At 42.3% G+C, this 24,072-nt stretch overlaps 1 protein-coding gene across 1 annotated transcript in view; it reads right to left on the bottom strand.

The window, feature by feature from the left end:
• LOC112216904 (sodium channel protein type 8 subunit alpha-like) overlaps positions 1-24,072 on the bottom strand; it is a 114,055-nt gene that overhangs the window by 41,055 nt on the left and 48,928 nt on the right. Inside the window, exons 11-14 of the mRNA XM_042297419.1 lie at positions 23,481-23,798; positions 18,455-18,787; positions 8,724-8,859; positions 7,896-8,134 (exon numbers count right to left, since the gene is read on the bottom strand). Of these exons, the coding sequence (XP_042153353.1) occupies positions 7,896-8,134; positions 8,724-8,859; positions 18,455-18,787; positions 23,481-23,798 (1,026 nt within the window). The remainder of the gene's footprint in view (positions 1-7,895; positions 8,135-8,723; positions 8,860-18,454; positions 18,788-23,480; positions 23,799-24,072) is intronic.

Below are 24,072 nucleotides of genomic sequence, written 5' to 3'. Positions count from 1 at the left end.
CTGAATGGCACTTAGAGGTGCTACTGTGATAATGAAGATGGTTTGCCTAAGACTACCACAACAATTACATAGTCTATGCTAAATGTAAAAGAAAGAAAAATGTTGGGCTATATGAAATAGTTTTTATTAAATGGGGCAAGGCAAAGCATAGAGACACAGTAGAATCTCAATTCAACGGCTCAGACACAAGAGGTATGTGGCAGGGTCTACAGTCAATCACGGATTACAAAAAGAAAACCAGCCCCGTCACGGACCAGGATGTCTTGCTCCCAGGCAGACTAAATAACTTTTTTGCCCGCTTTGAGGACAATACAGTGCCACTGATATGGCCCGCAACCAAAACATGTGGACTCTCCTTCACTGCAGCCGACGTGAGGAAAACATTTAAACGTGTCAACCCTCGCAAGGCTGCAGGCCCAGACGGCATCCCCAGCCGCGTCCTCAGAGCATGCGCAGACCAGCTGGCTGGTGTGTTTACGGACATATTCAATCAATCCCTATCCCAGTCTGTTGTTCCCACATGCTTCAAGAGGGCCACCTTTGTTCCTGTTCCCAAGAAAGCTAAGGTAACTGAGCTAAACGACTACCGCCCCGTAGCACTCACTTCCGTCATCATGAAGTGCTTTGAGAGACTAGTCAAGGACCATATCACCTCCACCCTACCTGACACTCTAGACCCACTCCAATTTGCTTACCGCCCAACAGGTCCACAGACGATGCAATCTCAACCACACTGCACACTGCCCTAACCCATCTGGACAAGAGGAATACCTATGTGAGAATGCTGTTCATCGCCTACAGCTCGGCATTTAACACCATAGTGCCCTCCAAGCTCGTCATCAAGCTCGAGACCCTGGGTCTCGACCCCGCCCTGTGCAACTGGGTACTGGACTTCCTGACGGGCCGCCCCCAGGTGGTGAGGGTAGGCAACAACATCTCCACCCCGCTGATCCTCAACACTGGGGCCCCACAAGGGTGCTTTCTGAACCCTCTCCTGTACTCCCTGTTCACCCACGACTGCGTGGCCACGCACGCCTCCAACTCAATCATCAAGTTTGCGGACGACACAACAGTGGTAGGCTTGATTACCAACAACGACGAGACGGCCTACAGGGAGGAGGTGAGGGCCCTCGGAGTGTGGTGTCAGGAAAATAACCTCACACTCAACGTCAACAAAACTAAGGAGATGATTGTGGACTTCAGGAAACAGCAGAGGGAACACCCCCTATCCACATCGATGGAACAGTAGTGGAGAGGGTAGTAAGTTTTAAGTTCCTCGGCGTACACATCACAGACAAACTGAATTGGTCCACCCACACAGACAGCATTGTGAAGAAGGCGCAGCAGCGCCTCTTCAACCTCAGGAGGCTGAAGAAATTCGGCTTGTCACCAAAAGCACTCACAAACTTCTACAGATGCACAATCGAGAGCATCCTGTCGGGCTGTATCACCGCCTGGTACGGCAACTGCTCCGCCCACAACCATAAGGCTCTCCAGAGGGTAGTGAGGTCTGCACAACGCATCACCGGGGGCAAACTACCTGCCCTCCAGGACACCTACACCACCCGATGTCACAGGAAGGCCATAAAGATCATCAAGGACAACAACCACCCGAGCCACTGCCTGTTCACCCCGCTATCATCCAGAAGGCGAGGTCAGTACAGGTGCATCAAAGCTGGGACCGAGAGACTGAAAAACAGCTTCTATCTCAAGGCCATCAGACTGTTAAACAGCCACCACTAACATTGAGTGGCTGCTGCCAACACACTGACTCAACTCCAGCCACTTTAATAATGGGAATTGATGGGAAATGATGTAAAATATATCACTAGCCACTTTAAACAATGCTACCTAATATAATGTTTACATACCCTACATTATTCATCTTAAATGTATACGTATATACTGTACTCTATATCATCTACTGCATCTTTATGTAATACATGTATCACTAGCCACTTTAACTGTACTCAATACCATCTACTGTATCTTGCCTATGCCGCTCTGTACCATCACTCATTCATATATCTTTATGTACATATTCTTTATCCCCTTACACTTGTGTCTATAAGGTAGTAGTTTTGGAATTGTTAGCTAGATTACTTGTTGGTTATTAGAAGTCGGAACTAGAAGCACCAGCATTTCGCTACACTCGCATTAACATCTGCTAACCATGAGTATGTGACAAATAAAATTTGATTTGATTTGAAAAAATACTTTTCATTTAACCCATATAATAATATAGCCTATTATGACATTACAGTATGTTTACAGTATCATAAACAGTAGTCTTTTACACGCTCCAAATTATATTTTATATATTCATATGGTTGAAGGCAAATTCGTTTTTTATTGATCTGTTGTCAGTGTCAGTGGAGTAGGCCATGGCTATCATCCTATTAAAAAAATATTCTGCTGTCTCCAGTCATATAAAGTGTAGTAAAATTGCATGAAATGTGTATCAAATGCCACATTTTTCCGATGCAAAGGAAAGTAAGGTTAAGCCTATGCCACTATGCGCTTATTAATAGCCTACATTATCACTATCCAATCTACTCATCACATTAGGAATAGTAGGTTTACATTAGTCTGCAAATGCAATGACAGAGGCATGCAATCCTTTGTTATAAAGGTGCATTTTTTATGGTGAAAAAATTGCTTCCCAAAACTTAAAACTCACTAAAAGCTAGACTACAAGCCAACTAGCTAGCTAATTTTGGCTAATTTACTGTAGCGTTGTTGTTTACACCTAGTTAGCAGAACAGCTCAAATAAACTCAAAATCGATCAGCCTTGATTTACCAGTGATGAAATGATCGTAGCAGACCTTGTACTGACTGACAGCTGTCTGGGTTCAGGTCTTGACGGGGAGAAAGGTTTATTCGCTTTTCTGACAGCTCTTGAGTCTTATTTCATTGGTATCACCAATTGTGTTTCATGATTGCGTGGGAATTTGTAAACATTTTTTTTCCCGTTGTCTTTCCTGCCTTGTTAAGAGCAGCCAAATACTCCGCAGAAAATGACAGTGGTAACTAGTTTTAGGCACTGTTATCATGCAGTTTGGGGTAGCATAGGAAATATAGCTGTGAGAATCAATGCACAGGGTTCACTGGATGACAGTCGTGATGTCAAGTTTGTCTCTTTTTACTGACTCTGATCTTTTCGATTCGTTCAGTCAAAAGAACAAATAATTTGACTAATTTCGTTCATTTGAGTCAGTAATGCCTAGAGCACGTAGGACCCATACCGGCGAACGATGAACTGAAAACTTGTTCACATTTCATTCACCATAGGGGGCTTATTGGAGCTGTCATTTGGGAATGAGACTTGCAAAAGTGTGCTTTTTGAACGACGTAGGCTACATTTTTTTGATTGCTCTGCATACAAATAAGATTAGTTCTTGATACATTTGAAACAAGGTCTAGTTGTGGCTGCTGACTAGATTGTGATCGACTCTTGATGGAATGCATTGCTTGCCTGCCATGAGGGTGATAAGCACAATATCATTTGCGAACTGCAGCACCCCAATCATTTTGTTCTCGAGTTCGTTGAGCAGACGCTGTGTATGTTTTGGTTTTACAAAGCTGTGTGCATCATAACATTTAATAATCAATTAATTGCAGTCATTCTTAAACCATGTAATCAATTATCAGTTCTGAACATGTATTTAAACATACAAGTCTCTGGAGCCGCTGAGTCGGAGGAGCATGTATCAATTCTGCTTTAGGACTCATTGCATTGAGCCCAGCAGGTCAAACAAACGACTAAAACAAACTAGTCACTCCAAAAAACGAATCATGACTCTTGAGTTAGTAAAAATAAGATGAATCATTTGCGAACTGTACATCACTAGATGACAGAAGGGACACAAGATCAGTTGGATACAGTCCAGTAAGTGTGCATAGAACCAGTGCTAGAGAGTCAGTGCAAATGAAAGGGGGTCAATGAAAATAGTCCGGGTAGCCATTTGATTAACTGTTCAGCAGTCTAATAGCTTTGGGGTAGAAGCTGTTCAGGAGCCTTTTCGTCTGAAACTCAGCGCTCTGGTACCGCCTGCCGTGCGGGAGCAGAGAGAACAGTCTATGACTTGGGTGGCTGGAGTCTTTGACAATTTTTAGGGCCTTCCTCTGACACCGCCTGGTATAGAGATAGTTTGCAAGCCCTGCCACATCCGACCAGCGTCAGAACCGGTGTAGTAAGATTGGATCTTACTTCTGTATTGACGCTTTGCCTGTTTGATGGTTTGTCGGAGGGCATAGCGGGATTTCTTATAAGCATCCGGATTAGAGTCCCGCTCCTTGAAAGTCAACTCTAGCCTTTAGCTCAGTGTGGATGTTGCCTGTAATCCATGGCTTCTGGTTGGGATATGCATGTACGGTAACTGTGGGGACGACGTTGTCAATGTACTTATTAATGAAGCCGGTAAACTCCTCAATGCCATAGGATGAATCCCGGAACATATTCCGGTCTGTGCTAGCGAAACAATCCTGTAGCTTAGCATCCGCTTCATCGGACCACTTCTGTATTGAGCTCATCACTGTTGAGCACGTCACTGGTGCTTCCTGTTTGAGTTTTTGCTTGTATGCAGGAATAACGAGGATAGCGTTATGGTCAGATTTGCTAAATGGAGGGCGAGGGAGAGTTTTGTGTGTGTTTCTGTTTGTGGATTAAAGGTAATCTAAAGTTTTTTCCACCTGTAGTTGAACAAGTGACATGCTGGTAAAAAATGAGGTACGACAGATTACATTTTTTCTTTGATTAAAATCACGGGCCACTAGGAGCGCCACCTCTGGGTGAGCATTTTCTTGTTTGTTTATGGCCCTATGTTGAGTGCAGTCTTAGTGCCAGCAGCAGTAAATAGTATGTTCGACAGCTTATCATGAGGTATTCTAACTCAGGTGAGCAGAACCTCAAGACTTCCTTAAAATTAGAGATTGCGCACCAGTTGTTAACAAAGAGACACACACCACGCCACTTCAGTTTACCCGATGCTGCCATTCTGTCCTGCCGATGTATAGAAAAAACAGCTAGATTTATATTTCCATATCCTTGTTCAGCCACTTCTCGGAGAAACATTGGATATTAAAGTTCTTCAGATAACCTTGATAGGATAGTCTTGAACGGAGCTCATCCAGTTTATTCTCCAGTGATTGCACGTTCACCAATAGAATGTGGGTAGAGGCGTGGAGTGTATTTACAGTGCTTTAAATTGACACGTAAAATCTGATTTTTTTATTTGTCAATAACCCATCTTTTGACCAATCCCTTAGCTTTTGACCTATCCCTCAAACTAAGAAGTTAAGATGTACCATGGGCCTACATTCATTTGTTATCATTTGGTCCTATGGTTGAGAAGATTTTGTAAGTATTTGTAGCATATTTGAGCATATATATTAGCATAAGTTTTCATATGCATCTACTGGATAGTAAGGGACTACTGTGATGAATCCAAAGACCAAATTTGGAGTGAATCTGACTTTTAGTTCAAGAGAAGAAGATTTTTTATAATTATTTTCCTTATTCTTTAAGAAATCAATGCCAAATTTAACATAGTTCATTACGGTATTGTTTCTAGTTGATAGACCATTGTGAAGTGGATTCCGATTGGATTTAAATGGATACTTAAAATCAGATTTCCTGATTTATCAATACCTAAGCCATCTCTTAACCAATCCTTTTTCTCAAACTATGTTAAAAGATGTAACATGGGCCTACATACCCAATTGCATGTTATTTGGACTTCTGGTTCTTGAGAATACGTTTTTCAAAGGTTTTCCAAACTGTCCAAGATAGCGATAAATCTATCTTGATGGACCTTGTGGGTCCTTGAGGCAAATTTGTTAAGCATGAGGCATTCAAGTCTCTAGGTCAAACAGGGTGATGGAAGTGAGACTGCTTATAACAGCTCCACCTTTTGGCCAATCGGTGCCATTCTTTTTGACCAAGTTACTCATGGCCTCTAGTTTCTGTGTGCCAAATTAGGAAAAAAGTTACCAATCTATGCTTGAGTTTTTTTTTGGACCATGTCAACAAATTAAAAACGAAATAATCATTCAGAAAATAGCAATAGCTTTCAGAGCTTCACTGTGAACCCCTAATTACACATAATTTCTTGTATGTTGGTTCAACTATATGCCCAAATGTTGAGGAAACTCACAATCCTATTGCAGCTGGTTGCATTACAATTGTATGTTGAATCAACTTTTTTTATTTACATTGTGGGATTGGTGGAAGCAGGTTTGCTGCAAAGTAATGTGTTGTCTTTATAGAACCATACAGGTTCTATTTAGAACCTTATGATCATGGTTCTTTATAGAACCTTCAAAATTGTGTTCTATATAGCACCAAAAAAATGGTTCCGCTATGGTTACAAGTCAAAGAACTCTTGTTTGGCACTACAGATGTCAGATCTTGATTTGACCAGTTTTGATCATTTCTAATGGGAAATTCGTTTTGATAGGCTACAGTAGGCTATAGTTTAGGTGTGAGATCTAGTGAAAGGAAGAGAACTGCATGTTTTCAGTGAATTTATGTAAATCTCAAGACTTATTTGAAATTCCTGCAGCGCAGGAAAAGTCTCTGCGACAACAGAGTGATCAAATTAAGATACTACATCTGAATATAGAATCAAGTGTGTAGTATATTATAACATATCATTCTGATCTCTGATAGAAACCAGAAAATGTCTGCTCAAGATTTGTACCTGAGAGTTCTGATCTGTGTGTTCTATGCTGTGATGCAGAACATGGAAGTTAAAATCACGGAGTACTTATGATTTGTAGAAATTCTTCTTAAATACAGAAATTTGAGAGTGAAATGTGAAATGGATCTTGCTTGCATGGCATTTTGTTTGATGTAGTGCTGATTAAAAATAGATTGGAGTCTCAGTGCTGGTGAAGGTTGTCCTGGCAGGACAAGGTCATAGAGCAGTGCCACACACACGCACACATGCACACACACAGGGAGGTTTGTATGATGGCATGTTGGTGGGCCTATGCCCAATACCGGATCATGTGCCCAATACTTGATAATGTGCCCAATCATCACTGCAGAGAGCACTCAATGATTCATCCTGCACCACCACTGAAACCATGCCAACATCTGTAACCTAATTTCCCATATAGCTGCTGACACCACGCCAATCTCTGTGACCTCATTTCCTATCTCACCCCTTACACCACGCCAATTCCTCTGACCTCACACGGACAGGCCAGGGACTCTGCTACTGAACTGAGATATATGAGAGCAAGTGGACACGACATATACCCTCTAACCTCTCCTCACACTCACACACCAGCCTCATACCTTACCAAGCAGTATGCTCCACTTAACAAGGTAGCGATCAATCATGTTACATTAAACTTTAATGTATCCCCTAACCAACCAATCCTGCCACCCCCTGGACATACTCCTGTCCTGCCATGTTAAAACTGCTAAATCAGTAGGAAGAGAGAGACAGAGAAGAAAATGGGGCAAGAAAGAGAGAGCCCAATTTGGGGGAGAGAAACTGAGATAGCTGCTGTGGTGAGAAAAGGTTGCTTTAAAATAGAGCAGAGTTTTTTATGAATTCCCTTCAAAAGGGCAGAGTGTAATGCGTGTATGAATGCGTGCGTGTGTGTAAGAAAGGGCCTGATTAAACCAGCAAAGAAGTGCTCTAAGGGATCTGTACCACACTTCCTTCCTCACAGCATGGACAGAGCAGGTAGAGACAGTGAGAGTAAGAAAGAGACAGAGAGAGAGAGAGAGAGAGAGAGAGAGAGAGAGAGAGAGGAGAGAGAGAGAGAGAGATGTGAAGCAGAGGTAGAGAGCCAAGTATGAGATAAATAATTGGATGTGAGAAACATGACAATCACGTTGACACAGTCCTGTGGTACCCTACACTTGACTGTTTCTCACCAGATTGCCCACTGACAGCGTCTCATCAAAGCGAGGAGTCATGGGGTAGTGCTCCATGGCCATGAAGAGGGTGTTGAGGACGATACAGATGGTGACGGCCAGATCTACAAAAGGGTCCATGACGATCAGGTTGAGCACATACTTGATCTTCAGCCAGAAGGGAAAGCAGTCCCACACACAGAAGAGGTTGGCAAACTTATACCACCATGATGGACATGCCCTTTGAGAATCTTCTAGCTCTGTATGGGGAAAGGGAGGGGGGGAACAGAGGGGGCAAGGGAGAAAGGGGTAAACCAAGAGAATGAGAGGGAGACAAAGGGAAAGAGAGCGAAAATGGTAGTGTGAATAAGAGGAAAAGAGAGAGTAGGAGTGGGAGTGGGAGACAGGAAAAAAGAGGGAGAGTGAGAGTGAGAGAGTGAAAGAGAGAGAGGGAGGGAGGGAGGGAAGGGAGGGAGAGAGAGAGAGAGGGAGGGAGAGAGGGAGAGAGTGGAGGGAGGGAGGGAGGGAGGGAGGGAGGGAGAGGGAGGGAGGGAGGGGAGGGAGGGAGGGAGGGAGGGAGAGGGAGGAAAAGAGTCACAAAAATAGACCCGTTGCTATAAGGCTGGTTGTCTGGTGGTCAGGTCAGTATATTGCAAAAAGGCAGGGCTAAATGGGAAGGGGTTGAAAGGTGAGAGGTTGGATGTGAGGACAGAGGCAGCCGTACCATCCACCAGTGTGTGTGAGTGAGTGTGAGTTCTGTAACCTCCACCAGTGGGTGTGTGTGTGAGAGTGTGTGTAGAGGTAACTGTACCCTCCACCAGTGTGTGTGAGTGTGTATGAGTTCCGTACCCTCCAGCAGAGTATGTGAGTGTGTATGTGTCGCCACGCTCATCACACTGTTGGTCCGGTCCTTGTTGCGGCTGAGCTGGTCCACAGAGACCATCAGGGAGCCTGAGTGTTTCTTCTTCCCCTCCACCTCTGTGGTCTGCGCTCAGGGAGAGGACACACACACAAACACCCATCAGAAGCCTTACACAAACACTACATCTTGAAACCATTCTAATCACTAACCCTAGCCTTTGTGTCTGACACACGGTATGCTTAAACCAGAGAGAGAGATAGAGACCAACACCCAATCCTATCCCACACACCAGACACGAAAACCCTATGCCATACACCAGACACTAAAAATACCACTAAGCCCCATTCCTTACAACAGTATCCCACTCTAAGCAAACCGTTCTGTCCCACCCAAAACGTATAACAGTTGTATCCCCTTCCCAAACCTCCATGCAAGAGCAGGCATATAGCTAATAAGAAAAGAGAAGTCAAGACAGCCACTGTACCATGCTACGTTTGGAGAGTAGGTAAAACGCTTGGCTTGGAGAGAAGTAAGGGGATTTCAAACTACCATGCTACACAGAAAAAAAATATTTAGAGATTCTTTGTCAAGGGGTGAGGGTGATATGTGTAAGCATTTTTCATCTAGGGTTTTTACTGCTCAGGAAGTGTTCTTAACTGCTGTGAAGGCTGTGAAGAACTATCCTGTTATTTCCCCCTCCACCATGATTTCCTTTATGCCATGAATTGGTACACTGTTAAAAAGTTCCTGTAATTTGATGGTAAAGTACAGGTACTTGTTGTAGTGAATTCATGGTAAACAACAAATTACTGAATTTGAGGTATTTGTGCCAACCTTCAGTGGAAGTGTTGTGCCAGTTTAAGTGGTTGATGGTTAAGTCGTCAAAGGTTGAGCACCTCGTTAACACTGTCAGTTCTGCAATTGTTGTAAGAGCATGTGACCATAAAGAGATGCACTGATAAGAGGTTACTGTGCATTTCAGAGTAAGTTAATGGCAGTTAGATGCCTGAAAGTGGCCAATAGCCACACGCTAAAAACATGTTGTTAGAAAGGCAGCCAGTTAACTGTATGTTACTGTATTTTTTTTAAATCCAAAGAAACTTTGGTTTAAATGTACATTATTGTAAACTTTTTTCACAGTAACTTTAAGGTATCTGGCTGCCAGTAAGTTACCGTAAAAAACAGGATTGTTTTACAGTGCAGTAACTGCAAGTAACTTACTTGCAACTAGCTGCCAGTAACTTAATGTACTTTCACTGAACTTTGTTGATTACAATATAGCTTAACATTAGTTGATAATTACTAAAGCATTATTTGTAGCGAGCACCCTTGGGATCCTTGGTTGGCAGCACTGACCTTCCTACCATATCGTATCACCATATCTAGTCAGTGAACATGACAGAGATCAGCCACAGTAAGTTACCCTGAATTTTACAATAATTACTTGCAGCAAGCTGACAGAAAATTGTTGAAAAATAAACAATAACTTCTTGGGGCCTCATTTATAACCGTTGCATACATTTCACATAACATTTCTGTGTGTGCCATTTCTGTAAAGTCTGAGCAAAAATAGAGATTTATAAACTTGGTGCATTCCGTACATATGCACATTTGCCATTATAAATGAGATCTGATGTAAAATTAGCATAAAAACTCAGCATGGAAAACACCCTCCATTCACCTTTTATGGTGACAATAACACACTTTATTTGCGGGAACTAGGCCAATTTGCATTAGGCCACAGCATGCAAAAGATGAATTGTTGTTCAATATTTATTTAATCAATATATTATTAGGTTTCTATGTCCTGCCTTGGTATAGGCTCTGGGATGAAATAGGCAATGATGTCGTGCTCCTATCGCTCAGCAATACTGTAGCCTACCCATACTGTCAAATATTTTACATAAGCTACTGGTCTATTTACTGTTTTGGCAGAATGGTTTCATATTCAGCAGTAATTTATGCTGTATCTACAGTTCCAGACAAAAGCTTGGACACACCTACTCATCTGTTTTTCTTTATTTTTACTGTTCTATATTGTAAAATAATAGGGAAGACATTAAAACTATGAAATAACACATATGGAATCATGTAGTAAACAAAAAAGTGTTAAACAAATCAAAATATATTTTAGATTCTTCAAAGTAGCCACCCTTTGCTTTGATGACAGCTTTGCAAACTCTTGGCATTCTCTCAAAAAGCTTCACCTGAAATGCTTTTCCAACAGTCTTGAATGAGTTCCCAAATATACTGAGCACTTGTTGGCTGCTTTTCTCTGCGGTCCAACTCACCCGTGAGAGCAAATTTAATTCCGGTTCATCTGTTCTGTTGAAAAGATTCCCCAGAATTACATTTACAAAGATTCCCCAGAATTACATTTACTCTCACGGGTGTCCAAAAATAGCTATCTGAACACCACGGCCCTACTAAGCCATGCTTCTAGTCTTCTGCTCTGGGTTGTTTGTGACCCAACTGGCGCCACATAGTCAACCACAAGGAGCAGAACGTCTACACCTGGCTGTCCGAGAAACCCAAGCACTCGCAGACATCGTCCCACCCGTCCCAACAGGCCAGCGCATCAGAATCCGGTGAATCCTCTACCTCAGCGATGTCTTCTTCATCCTCCAGATCCAGAAATACCTTTTTGGTCCCCTTGCCCCTGCAATGTTCCAAACGCACACATGCCAAAGACAAAGTTGCACAAGGAGAGGTACGAGAGGACATTGGAATGAGGCAAACGAAGATGCCCAAAGCAACAATGCTCCATGAGAGAATGTAGTTTTTAACTACAGTTTTCTAGTGAACAAATTTGATGTTTTAAACAAAGGATTGTACTGTATACAGTCACAAATCCTATTCATGTTACAATTGAACTATTTAAGTTTTAATGCCATATCAAATTGAAAGGTTTCTTTAGCCCTAGAACTGAAGCTCTCCCTAATTACTCCAGCTTCAGACCTAAAAGTACTTTCATTACATTTCTAAATAACCCATCAGTTAGCACATTTTGTAGATTGGTAGAAAATTACATTGACATCCAACTAAAGAAACAAAGTGAATGTCGATATTTACAACATAAAGACAACCATTCCAGGAGTCAAAAAAATGCTCTAGATTACTTAATTAATGATAACTTGATTAATATACAGAGATCAGATAAGGGAAGTGGAATTGTGATTTCTAATACCAACATGTATGTATATAGAAAACATGAAAAGCTTGTTGGATGGTACAATTTTTTTACAAGAAATTGATTTCCTTGATAAAGGACTACAAAATAAATTGTTGACAGAACAGGAATTTAAATTGAAATCTTTCTGTCCCAAAACCTACAGTATTGATCCTTTATGGCTTATTTAAGGTTCACAAATCAACCACAGCTCCTCGAATAAGACCTATCGTTTCAAGTATTGGCTCCCTAACTGAAATGGTGTCTCGTTATGTGGGCTTCCACATTTATCCACTAGTCAAACATTTGTAATCCCATTTAAAAGACACCACTGACTTTCTAATGAAATGACCAGTATACCAGTTATTAGTGAAGGAAATTGACTAGTCACTCTTGTTGTCTCATCGCTATACACATATATATTCCGAATGATGGAGGTATGGAGGCCGTCAAATTCTTCCTCTCCAACCGCTTAAGTGATGTGCCTACAAATTATATCATTGGGCTTGCACAACTAGTGCTTACTAAAAACTATTTTCTACTTGACATGTATTACTACCTAAAGACCTTTGGAACAGCAATGGAAAAACCATTAGCAAATCTCTTCATGGGGAAATTCAAATGTTATTTTTATTTATGAAAATATTCCTTACAAAGATCATGTTAAATATTGGACCCGCTATATAGACGATTGCTTTATAATTAAATAAATGTCTTAACTACATTAACTCACCGGTCATTAACTCTAGAGTACAATCAATTTCCTTCACTATGGAAAAGAACATTAACTCTAGAGTACAATCAATTTCCTTCACTATGGAAAAGAACATTAACTCTAGAGTACAATCAATTTCCTTCACTATGGAAAAGAACATTAACTCTAGAGTACAATCAATTTCCTTCACTATGGAAAAGAACATTAACTCTAGAGTACAATCAATTTCCTTCACTATGGAAAAGAACATTAACTCTAGAGTAGAATCCATTTCCTTCACTATGGAAAAGAGAGTACAATCAATTTCCTTCACTATGGAAAAGAACATTAACTCTAGAGTACAATCAATTTCCTTCACTATGGAAAAGAACATTAACTCTAGAGTACAATCAATTTCCTTCACTATGGAAAAGAACATTAACTCTAGAGTACAATCAATTTCCTTCACTATGGAAAAGAACATTAACTCTAGAGTACAATCAATTTCCTTCACTATGGAAAAGAACATTAACTCACCGGTCATTAACTCCAGAGTACAATCAATTTCCTTCACTATGGAAAAGAACATTAACTCACCGGTCATTAACTCCAGAGTACAATCAATTTCCTTCACTATGGAAAAGAACATTAACTCTATATATTTCTTGGATGTACTTGATACAAAGAAGGGCCAATCGCTAAGTATTACAGTTTACAGAAAACCTACAGATTAAAATACTATACAGACAACGGATAGTTATCCCCCTAAAAAGAGGTTTACCAGTCAGTCAACTTCCTAAACTGCCTCTCATCTGTGAAACAGAGGAAAAATATGGTAGACAATCCAATTCTCTCATTGAGCGTTTCCGCTTGAGAGGATACCCGACACCTGGCTTGATAAAGCAACAAAAAAAATGAGTTAAAAGCTTAAACAGAATCCAGTTACTTAATACATTCAAATAAAAACAGAAGAAACACTTTTCTGTAAAATAAACACTGGCATTTACTATCATCAGACTCCTCTTTAAATTCTGCCCTCCAGAATCCACCTTTATTCACCTATAAACAATCAAGAAATCTATCAATGATATTGGTCAAATCAGATGTGGTCAGAGAGAGAAAAGAGGCATTCATAAAAGGATCATGTATCTCATGTAGCACCATAAGGAAAGGTTCTAACTTGGTATGCCATAAGACTTCTAGGAATGATGAGATAAAGTAATGAATAACTTGCCCTACTAAATAAGTTATTTGTATGTTACAGTGTTCTTGCAATAAGATTGATATTCGAAAAACTTCCCATGCTTGGAAAGTACGCCTTGTGGCACATAAATCCACTATCAGACGTCAAGATATCACCTTGCCAGTTGTCAGACACAAAGTCATTTGATTAATGAATTGCGTTGTGTCGGGATCAAAAGAGTGTATCCACCATGCAGAGGTGATTATGACAACAAATTCCTCCAATGGGAAGACATGTGGATATTTAAATTAAATTCTGTACATCTACCACTGGAGGCTGCTGAAGGGAGAAAAGCTCATAGTAATGGCTGGAATGGAACAAATGGAATGACATCAAGTACATGGAAACCATGTTTGATTCCATTCATTCAGCTCCATCCATTACCACGAGCCAGTCCTCCCCAATTAAGGTATCACCAATCTCCTGTGATCTCCACATAGTTTAAAAGAATAACTAGATTGCTATATGCCAAATATAGACTGTTATACAAGAACACCGCCCATATCAGATTTTGCATATCGTTTATAAGTTAGCCCCACATATTTATGAACGGCTGTGCCTGATGTCCTTTGTGGTAAGCTATCTCATGAATTGATATGATTCATCCAAGTGAGCAGACACCTAAGGCAATTGACAAACAGTGTAGCTATTCCCTCCGCAAGGCAATCAAACAAGCTAAGCGTCAGTATAGAGACAAAGTAGAGTCGCAATTCAACGGCTCAGACACAAGAGGTATGTGGCAGGGTCTACAGTCAATCACGGATTACATAAAGAAAACCAGCCCCGTCACGGACCAGGATGTCTTGCTCCCAGACAGACTAAATAACTTTTTGCTCGCTTTGAGGACAATACAGTGCCACTGACAAGGCCCGCTACCAAAACGTGCGGACTCTCCTTCACTGCAGCCGACATGAGTAAAACATTTAAACGTGTTAACCCTCGCAAGGCTGCAGGCCCAGACGGCATCCCCAGCCACGTCCTCAGAGCATGCGCAGACCAGCTGGCTGGTGTGTTTACGGACATACTCAATCAATCCTTATCCCAGTCTGCTGTTCCCACATGCTTCAAGAGGGCCACCATTGTTTCGCACAAGCATTTCGCTACACTCGCATTAACATCTGCTAACCATGTGTATGTGACAAATAAAATTTGATTTGATTTGATTGTTCCTGTTCCCAAGAAAGCTAAGGTAACTGAGCTAAACGACTACCGCCCCGTAGCACTCACTTCCGTCATCATGAAGTGCTTTGAGAGACTAGTCAAGGACCATATCACCTCCACCCTACCTGACACCCTAGACCCACTCCAATTTGCTTACCGCCCCAATAAGTCCACAGACGACGCAATCGCAACCACTCTGCACACTGCCCTAACCCATCTGGACAAGAGGAATACCTATGTGAGAATGCTGTTCATCGACTACAGCTCAGCATTTAACACCATAGTACCCTCCAAACTCGTCATCAAGTTCGAGACCCTGGGTCTCGACCCCGCCCTGTGCAACTGGGTACTGGACTTCCTGACGGGCCGCCCCCAGGTGGTGAGGGTAGGTAACAACATCTCCACCCCGCTGATCCTCAACACTGGGGCCCCACAAGGGTGCGTTCTGAGCCCTCTCCTGTGCTCCCTGTTTGCCCACGACTGCGTGGCCATGCACGCCTCCAACTCAATCATCAAGTTTGCGGACAACACCACAGTGGTAGGCTTGATTACCAACAACAACGAGACGGCATACAGGGAGGAAGCGAGGGCCCTCGGAGTGTGGTGTCAGGAAAATAACCTCACACTCAACGTCAACAAAACAAAGGAGATGATTGTGGACTTCAGGAAACAGCAGAGGGAGCACCCCCCTATCCACATCGACGGGACAGTAGTGGAGAGGGTAGTAAGTTTTAAGTTCCTCGGCATACACATCACGGACAAACTGAATTGGTCCACCCACACAGACAGCGTCGTGAAGAAGGCGCAGCAGTGCCTCTTCAACCTCAGGAGGCTGAAGAAATTCGGCTTGTCACCAAAAGCACTCAGAGCATCTTGTCGGGCTGTTTCACCGCCTGGTATGGCAACTGCTCCGCCCACAACCGTAAGGCTCTCCAGAGAGTAGTGAGGTCTGCACAACGCTTCACTGGGTCAAACTACCTGCCCTCCAGGACACCTACACCACCCGATGTCACAGGAAGGCCATAAAGATCATCAAGGACAACAACCACCCGAGCCACTGCCTGTTCACCCCGCTATCATCCAGAAGGCGAGGTCAGTACAGGTGCATCAAAGCAGGGACCGAGAGACTGAAAAACAGCTTCTATCTCAAGGCCATCAGACTGTTAAACAGCCACCACTAACATTGAGTGGCTGCTGCCAACATACTGACTCAACTCCAGCCACTTTAATAATGGAAATTGATGGAAATTGATGTAAAAAATGTATCACTAGCCACTTTAAACTATGCCACTTTGATTACATATCCTACATTACTCATCTCATATGTATATACTGTACTCGATACCATCTCCTGCATCTTGCCTATGCTGTTCTGTACCATCACTCATTCATATATCTTTATGTACATAATCTTTATCCCTTTACACGTGTGTGTATAAGGTAGTAGTTGTGGAATTGTTAGGTTAGATTACTGGTTGGTTATTACTGCATTGTCGGAGCTAGAAGCACAAGCATTTCGCTACACTCGCATTAACATCTGCTAACCATGTGTATGTGACAAATCACATTTGATTTGATTTGATTCATGAATGGTTCACACCTGATGCCCTCAATTGCCCTTTGTGCCCACTCCCATACCCTATAATTCTGGCAGACCAGAGAAGCCACATCAGATGAATGGCAACCCAGATTAGAAGCAACTGCTCAGCAACTGCTGCTCACTAGGTAGGGTAGCCTAGTGGTTAGAGCGTTGGACTAGTAACCAGAAGGTTGCAAGTTCAAATCCCTGAGCTGACAAGGTAAAAATCTGTCGTTCTGCCCCTGAACAGGCAGTTAACCCACTGTTCCTAGGCCATCATTGAAAATAAGAATTTGTTCTTAACTGACTTGCCTAGTTAAATAAAGGTTATTAAAAATTATAATTGGTTGTTCCCTACAAATTCTGGAATTATTTTCAAAATTCTAGGACAGACAGGTGTAGACGTTCTGCTCCTTGTAGTCGACTGTGTGCCGCTTGAACGTCCCCATCTAGAAGGCTGCAAGGCCGAAATGTCTGCGTATGCTATGAAAACGCTACATCTTTTTTTGAGTGTGGACCATCACACCTTCTGTGTGTCTGAATCTGTGGGTTTTATGCACCAGCCAAGCTTCTGGGAGAGCGCATTGTCCCATTTCCCCCATAGGGACAAATGACAGAATATCTATTGGTTCTAATCTTTTAACAATCTCTATAGTACCTGCAGACACAGTGGCATAGCAGGAAAGTCAGGTTGCTGGCAACTAAGAGCTTGTGAGTTCAAAGTCCAAGTCAGGTTTACTCCAAAGTAATCTGAAAACAAAAGCATACTGTCCCTTACAGCAATAATACCTTAATCCAGCTCTACAAATACATTAACTGTTTGTACAGTTACCTTATTTTCACTGCAACCAGTAGACGGGAAATATTTAACAGTGTAATGAAGAACCTTCTAGTTCTATCAGGGTAATGAAGAACCATACACATTTTTATAAACAGGGACAAAATAAAGAACCCTTTTTTGGTACTAACTAGCACCTTTGTTTTAGTGGAACTAGGATGAGGAAGAATGCTGTTATTGGAAAAAGGTTATGTTTTAATGCACCTCCAGTAGCTTGGGGCGGTGGACAAAAGAGAGGTGGATAAATTGTGCTGAAAGACGGACAGAATAAACTGGTCTTGAATTTGCAAATCCTTGGGAAGAGGCCAGATTAAGAGGGAGAGTTTCTAGCAATGCTTGTTGTGGATGGGGCACGACATCCTAGGGAGAGCTATCTGTTTGTCGGATAGGTTCTTAGAGAGACTTCTATTCAGGATGATTTTAAACAGATTTATATGCTAATAGACAGATTACTATGGTATAATGGCGGCCAGGAATCTGTTGTTTTTCATTGGTGGAAGCCACTCAGAGCAGCTGAAGCGAGGGGGGCAGGGAGAAATAAAGACTAAACATTGGAGTGGTGTAATAAGGATGTGAGTGCTGAGCAATTCATGAGAAGGGAGGACAGAGAAGGGAAAGAGAGAGTGAGACAGAGAGAGAGAGGAGGGGAGAGGAAGAGAGAGAGAGAGACAGACAGAGAGAGACAGAGAGAGAGAGGAGGGCAGAGGAAGAAAGAGAGAGAGAGAGACAGACAGAGAGAGACAGAGAGAGGAGGGCAGAGGAAGAAAGAGAGAGAGAGAGAAAGAAAGAGAGTGGAGAGAGAGAGAGAGAGAGAGAGAGAGAGAAAGAGAGTGGAAGAGAGAGAGAGAGAGAGAGAGAGAGAGAGAGAGAGAGAGAGAGAGAGAGAGGAAACCGGACCGAAATGAAAGGCGAGGAAAAGGTAAAAGAGGAGAAAGAAGCTGGAGAGACCAGGGCAGGAGCAACCTCCATCATGCCTATAAAGTGTTTATGGACTTCCTTACACTGTCGTCAGTGGCTGCCTTATCTATTTTCACCTCAGGCAGAAGGCTCCCGCCGGGCTGGTGAGCGATGAGTGACACTACGCCATTGCAGTCCACCGTGCTGTTCCTCTTCCCTCCAATGTGGGGCGCTAGTGGGTTGATGAGGCGCGACGAGCCCTGGCTGTAGCCGCTGTAGCTGCTGCGGCGGTAGGGGATGAACAGGGAGCCCCGGCGGTCCTCACTCTCCTCCACCGTGCTGTGCTCGTCGTCGGCAAACTCGTTCTCCGAGCCCACGTCCTTGGGTGGGCGGCCCTTGTTGAAGCTGAAGATGCTGCTGCGGCTGTTGTGGCGCGACATGAAGGGCGAGCCCGGGATGGAGAGGAGAGACTGGAGGAGGGAGAGGGAGAATGGGGATGGAGAGAGAGAAGAGAAACAGAGGGAAATATAGATAGATAGGTGGGGGCGAACAAGAATGGGTGAGACAGAGTGAGAAGTAAAGGGAGAGAGAGGTGAGGGGATGAGAAAGAAGAAGAGACAGATAGCGAAACAAAGCACGAAAGAGAGAGCGGGGGGTTGGTGTGAGATGGTAAGAGAGGGAGCGAGAGAAAGAATGAAAAAAAGAAAGTAAAATGAAGATTAAATGTGGCTCCTGACTGGCGCAGTGGTCTAAAGCACTGCATCTCAAAGCTGGAAGCTTCACTACAGACCCAGGTTCAATTCCAGTCTGTATCACAACCAGCCATGATTGGGATTACCATAGGGCGGTACACAATTGGGCCAGTGTTGTTTGGCTGGGGTAGGTTGTCATTGTAAGTAAGAATTTGTTCTTAAGTGCCTAGTTAAATAATGAAAAATAACAAGGTTATATACAGGGGGTACAATTTCATAAATGCCAACAGATCATTTATTTGTTCGACATGGCGGGATCTTTTTGTGTCTGTAAAATGTATTATGCGCGCAATTACGATGGAAACCCCTTTATGCACAAATATTGATATAACAACCATCATATCGAAGTAAACTTGGATTTACGCGATGACATGGTGTGTAGTCCTCTCACTACGACTCGGGAAACCTTGCAGTTTATTAGGCTACAGATGAAAATCATTTATGATGTGCATGTACAAATTACCTCGACTGTACCCCGCACGCTGACTCGGTAGCGGTACCCCCTGTACCCCTGTACAGAGCCTCATTATTGTTATTTTATTGTGTTATTTTTATCATTTTTCTGAACTGCGCTGTGTGTAAGTATGCATTTCACGGTAAGGTCTACACTTGTATTCGCGCATGTCACAAATAAAGTTTGATTTGATTTGACTGTATCTGTGAGCTGTTGGCTAGAGCGCACATGCCAAGAACAGAGTAGGCACATATGTTATTTAACATTTGTTTTTGTTACAAAACTGTCGGTAGAGTTGAAAATGCGATGGAAACATATCGAACCTTAGATTTTTATTCGGTACATGAAAACTTAAGCGAAGAAGGACATTTTGTGTAGTGGAAACACACCACTGGTGGGAAGAAGTGTATCTGTCTTTATGCAGATTTTAGAATATTCGCAAATCTGTCGCCAATTGGATGGAAACCTAGCTACAGAGACAGAAAAGAGATAATGGTTAATTCAAATATGGAAAGACACAGCAACTAAAGACTAGAAGATGGTCACTTTAGAAATCAGGCACACAAATATTATGCAAAGGTCCATTTTGCTTAGTAAACAGTTCTGACTGGGCTTCTCAGAGTAATGAAAAAACACAGCTAGATTACTGCTATCAGCAGGGCCGTGAATGATCAATGAAAAGGCATTATAAATAATGTAGAGGGGTCCTGTGAAAGCAAGCCTCTCTCTGGCCTTCCCTTCCCTCACACCAAACAGACCAAGACTAGTGTAATGTACAGTCACTGCTGCTACACTAAAACTGCTCTCCTTTGCACTAGTGTTGAACAGAAGATGTGTCAGCACAATGCGACGTCACTGACTATCACCAGGAAGGAGAGAAAGAAGAAAGGAGAAAATAAAAAATGGCAGCGAGGGAGAGGTGTGAGGCCTTAAGTAATTCTGTCTGTTACATTAACACGAAACCTTGCATTGGTATGACATCATTGTAGTCGGGTGGCTAAGCTGAGAAATTTGACTTAATCATTCACTTTGTGATAAAAGCATCAAATTTGATACAGACGTATGTACAGTGCATTCGGAAAGTATTCAGACCCCTTGACTTTTTCCACATTTTGTTACGTCACAGCCTTATTCTAAAATGGATTACACATTTTTTTCTTATCAATCTACACACAATACCCCATAGTATGCAGACCCACTACTCAGTACTTTGTTGAAGCACCTTTACAGCGATTACAGCCTTGAGTCTTCTTGGGTATGATGCTACAAGCCTGACACTACTGTATTTGTAGTGCCAGGTTTGTAGCAGAGTGCCGGGCTTGTTTCTCCCATTCTTCTCTGCAGATCGTCTCAAGCTCTGTCAGGTTGGATGGGGAGCGTTGCTGCACAGCTATTTTCAGGTCACTCCAGAGATGTTCGATCGGGTTCAAGTCCGGGCTCTGGCAGGGCCACTCAAGGACATTCAGAGACTTGTCCCGAAGCCACTTCTGGAAACAGGATGCACCTGTTTCCAACCAGCTCAATTTCGAGTCTCATAGCAAATAGTCTGAATACTTATGTAAATAAGGTATTTCCGTTTGTTGTTTTATACATTTGAAAAAAATAAAAATAAAAACTTTTTTGCTTTATCATCATGGGGTATAGTGTGTAGATTGATGAGGAAAACAATTAATTTAATACATTTTAGAATAAGGCTGTAATGTAACAAAATGTGGAAAAAGTCACAGGGTCTGAATACTTTCCGAATGCGCTGTACCTTCCTTGAAAAGATTTAGATATGGCGCGACCACAGATTTGGCCCCTGGGGCGATTGGCAGCCATTTGTGAAAATGGCCACCAACATTAATGCTATTTTACAATTCAAAAGGAATGCTTTGTGGTAAAGGCACCACATTTGTCACAGAGCTAGATTTATGGACCCATGGCTGCCGACTGTAACACTATTTTGAAGGTCAGAAGAACTATTTCCAGATATACAAAGCACATTTGACACAAAGGCACTGTAGATTAAAGGTAGATTTAGAATTGGAGCCACCACAGACATCTTACAAAATGGCCATTGTCTGTATTACAATGTTACAGTTCTGAAGTCCTTTTTTTAGATAAACGTATCAGATTTGGCAGAGTTAGATTTATATATCACAAAAAATATTTAGATATGGAGCCACCACAGATTTGGCCCCAGGGGGCTGTGGCAGCCATCTTTGAAAATGACTGCCTAGCAGTACCAATATTTTACAACTTAGAACTATTTTACGAGAAAGGCTCCAAGTTTGGCCCAGAGATAGATTTATGGACCCTACAAAGACTAAGATATGGAGCCAACACAGACCTTTCACCCCAAATAGGCTTTATGTTATACTGCATTATAGTTTTTGTAACACATTTTTGTAACACACAGCTGTTGGTTGATATACACCATTGGTTGCTATACTTGAATACAGGGTGTCAAGTCAGGTCCAAAGCTATGAGATCCCTTTGCTTAGTAGCAAATAGTAAGTATAAAATATTTGGTCTGTTTCGATGATTGCATCCACTGACCTAATAAAAATTATCTTTAATTATGATTTTGGAGGTCCCTTAGCGGAAGTAAGTACACCTTTACCTGATGCTTCCTCAAATCAACAGTGACCACCAAAATGTGGTGAAAGTAAAAGATTCTCTGTGTCATGTACAGTTCTTGTCTCACTGAAGCACAGCTTGAGAGAATTGTCCACAGCAATTGTGAACTACTCAAACTCAATGGCTGGGATATTTTTCACAGGTACAGCTGTAGTTTGTATTTCATCCTGATATGGGCATTGGGAAGTAGCTTCAGTAACCATTTGTTTAAATGCTCATGGAACCCAACCGATTAGACCAAAATAATATTCCGTCTTGGGCCGAGGCTGGTTTTATGTCGCAGGTAGAGCTACCTCATCAATAGAGCATTCTAACTCACCTCCACTAGAAGCAGTCCCAGAAGTGTTTACTTTTTCCTACAAATGTGGCCTACATGGCTGCAGTGTTTCTCTCTGTACTCATTGTATTATACTGTGTGTAACTGTTAAACTTTTTGGTTTTCAGGAGAACCAGGCTAAGAAATATAAGCCGTGACTTTAAAAGTCAAAGAAGTATATGCCACGACATTTTGTAGATTAAAGGTTTGTAAAATAGTGGTAGTCTGCGGCTATATAGTAAGATGGCTGCCACGGCCCCCAAGGGCCAAATCTGTGGTTGCTCCATATAAAAATATTTTTAGGGCACCTAAATCTACCTTCGTGCAACATTTGGTGTGTTTATAAAAAATGTAAGAAAAAATTCATAACGATAACGTTGTATTACTGACAATGGCCATTTTGTGAGATGTCTGTCACAGCCCCCGGGGGCCAAATCTGTGGTGTTTCCATATCTAAATCTTTTCATGCTCCATAAATCTACCTCTGTGCCATATGTGGAATGTTTCTCTCAAAAAAGTCCTTCTGAGTTGCTTACCAAGAGGATAGTGAATGTTCCTGAGTGGTGTAGTTACAGTTTTGACTTAAATCTGCTTGAAAATCTATGGCAAGACTTGAAAATGGCTGTCTAGCAACAATTAACTTTACAGAGTTTGAAGAAATGTTAAAATAACAAGACTCACAGCTGTAATCGCTGTCAAAATAGCTTCTAATATTGACTCAAGGGGTGAATATTTATCTTATTAAGATATAAAAGTGTTTTATTTTACATAAATAAAAATAAAAATATATAGAAATGTTTTTCCACTTTCACATTATTGTGATTTTGTGTAGATCGTTGACACAAAAAGGACAATTAAATCAATTTTAATCCCAATTTGGAACACAGTAAAATGTGAAGAAATCCAAGGGTAGTGAAAACTTATGATAGGCACTGTATGTCTCATTACTCATGAAAGTCTCTGAAAATGACTTAACTTAAGAAAATAGTTTATCTTTATTGTCTGGTGCTAGTTTTTACCTGGTTCATGATGGACGACTTGCGTCCCAGCCGGTTGCCTGGGAAACGGAAGATGCTCCTCCTGCTGCCATCGTCCGACTCGGACTTAACGTGCTTCTCGTGGTCGACCTTCTCGCCTTTCTCCCCCTTCTCTTTCTTCTCCTCCTCTTTCTGACGAGACTTCTTCTTGCGATTGCGTCGATCCTTGGCGCTCTTGGAGCTGAGCTTGGATGCATCAGAGGAGCTACGGGATAGGTGACCTCCACCCTCCGTTGCATCGCCCCCCTCCACCCCGTCGGCCTCCGACACCATGCCCGCCGAGGTCGCCATGGCAGCAGCCTGAAGGGTGGGGAGGTGGGGGACAGGTAAGAGAGAGGAAAAGTGAAGGGAGACAGACAGACAGACAGACAGACAGACAGACAGACAGACAGACAGACAGACGGACGGACGGACGGACGGACGGACGGACGGACGGACGGACAGACGGACAGACGGACGGACGGACGGACAGACGGACGGACAGACTGACTAGGGCTGATTTGTTTACTGTGGTTCAAATCACTTTTTCTGATTTGAATATTTGCTAAATAAATGTTTTAGCATGGAGCATGGA

This window comes from Oncorhynchus tshawytscha, linkage group LG02, assembly GCF_018296145.1.
Source record: "Oncorhynchus tshawytscha isolate Ot180627B linkage group LG02, Otsh_v2.0, whole genome shotgun sequence".
In the NCBI taxonomy this organism is placed as follows: Eukaryota; Metazoa; Chordata; class Actinopteri; order Salmoniformes; family Salmonidae; genus Oncorhynchus; species Oncorhynchus tshawytscha.
The sequence above is the reverse complement of the archived record's forward strand: the minus strand, read 5'-3'. Positions and strand labels throughout refer to the sequence as shown.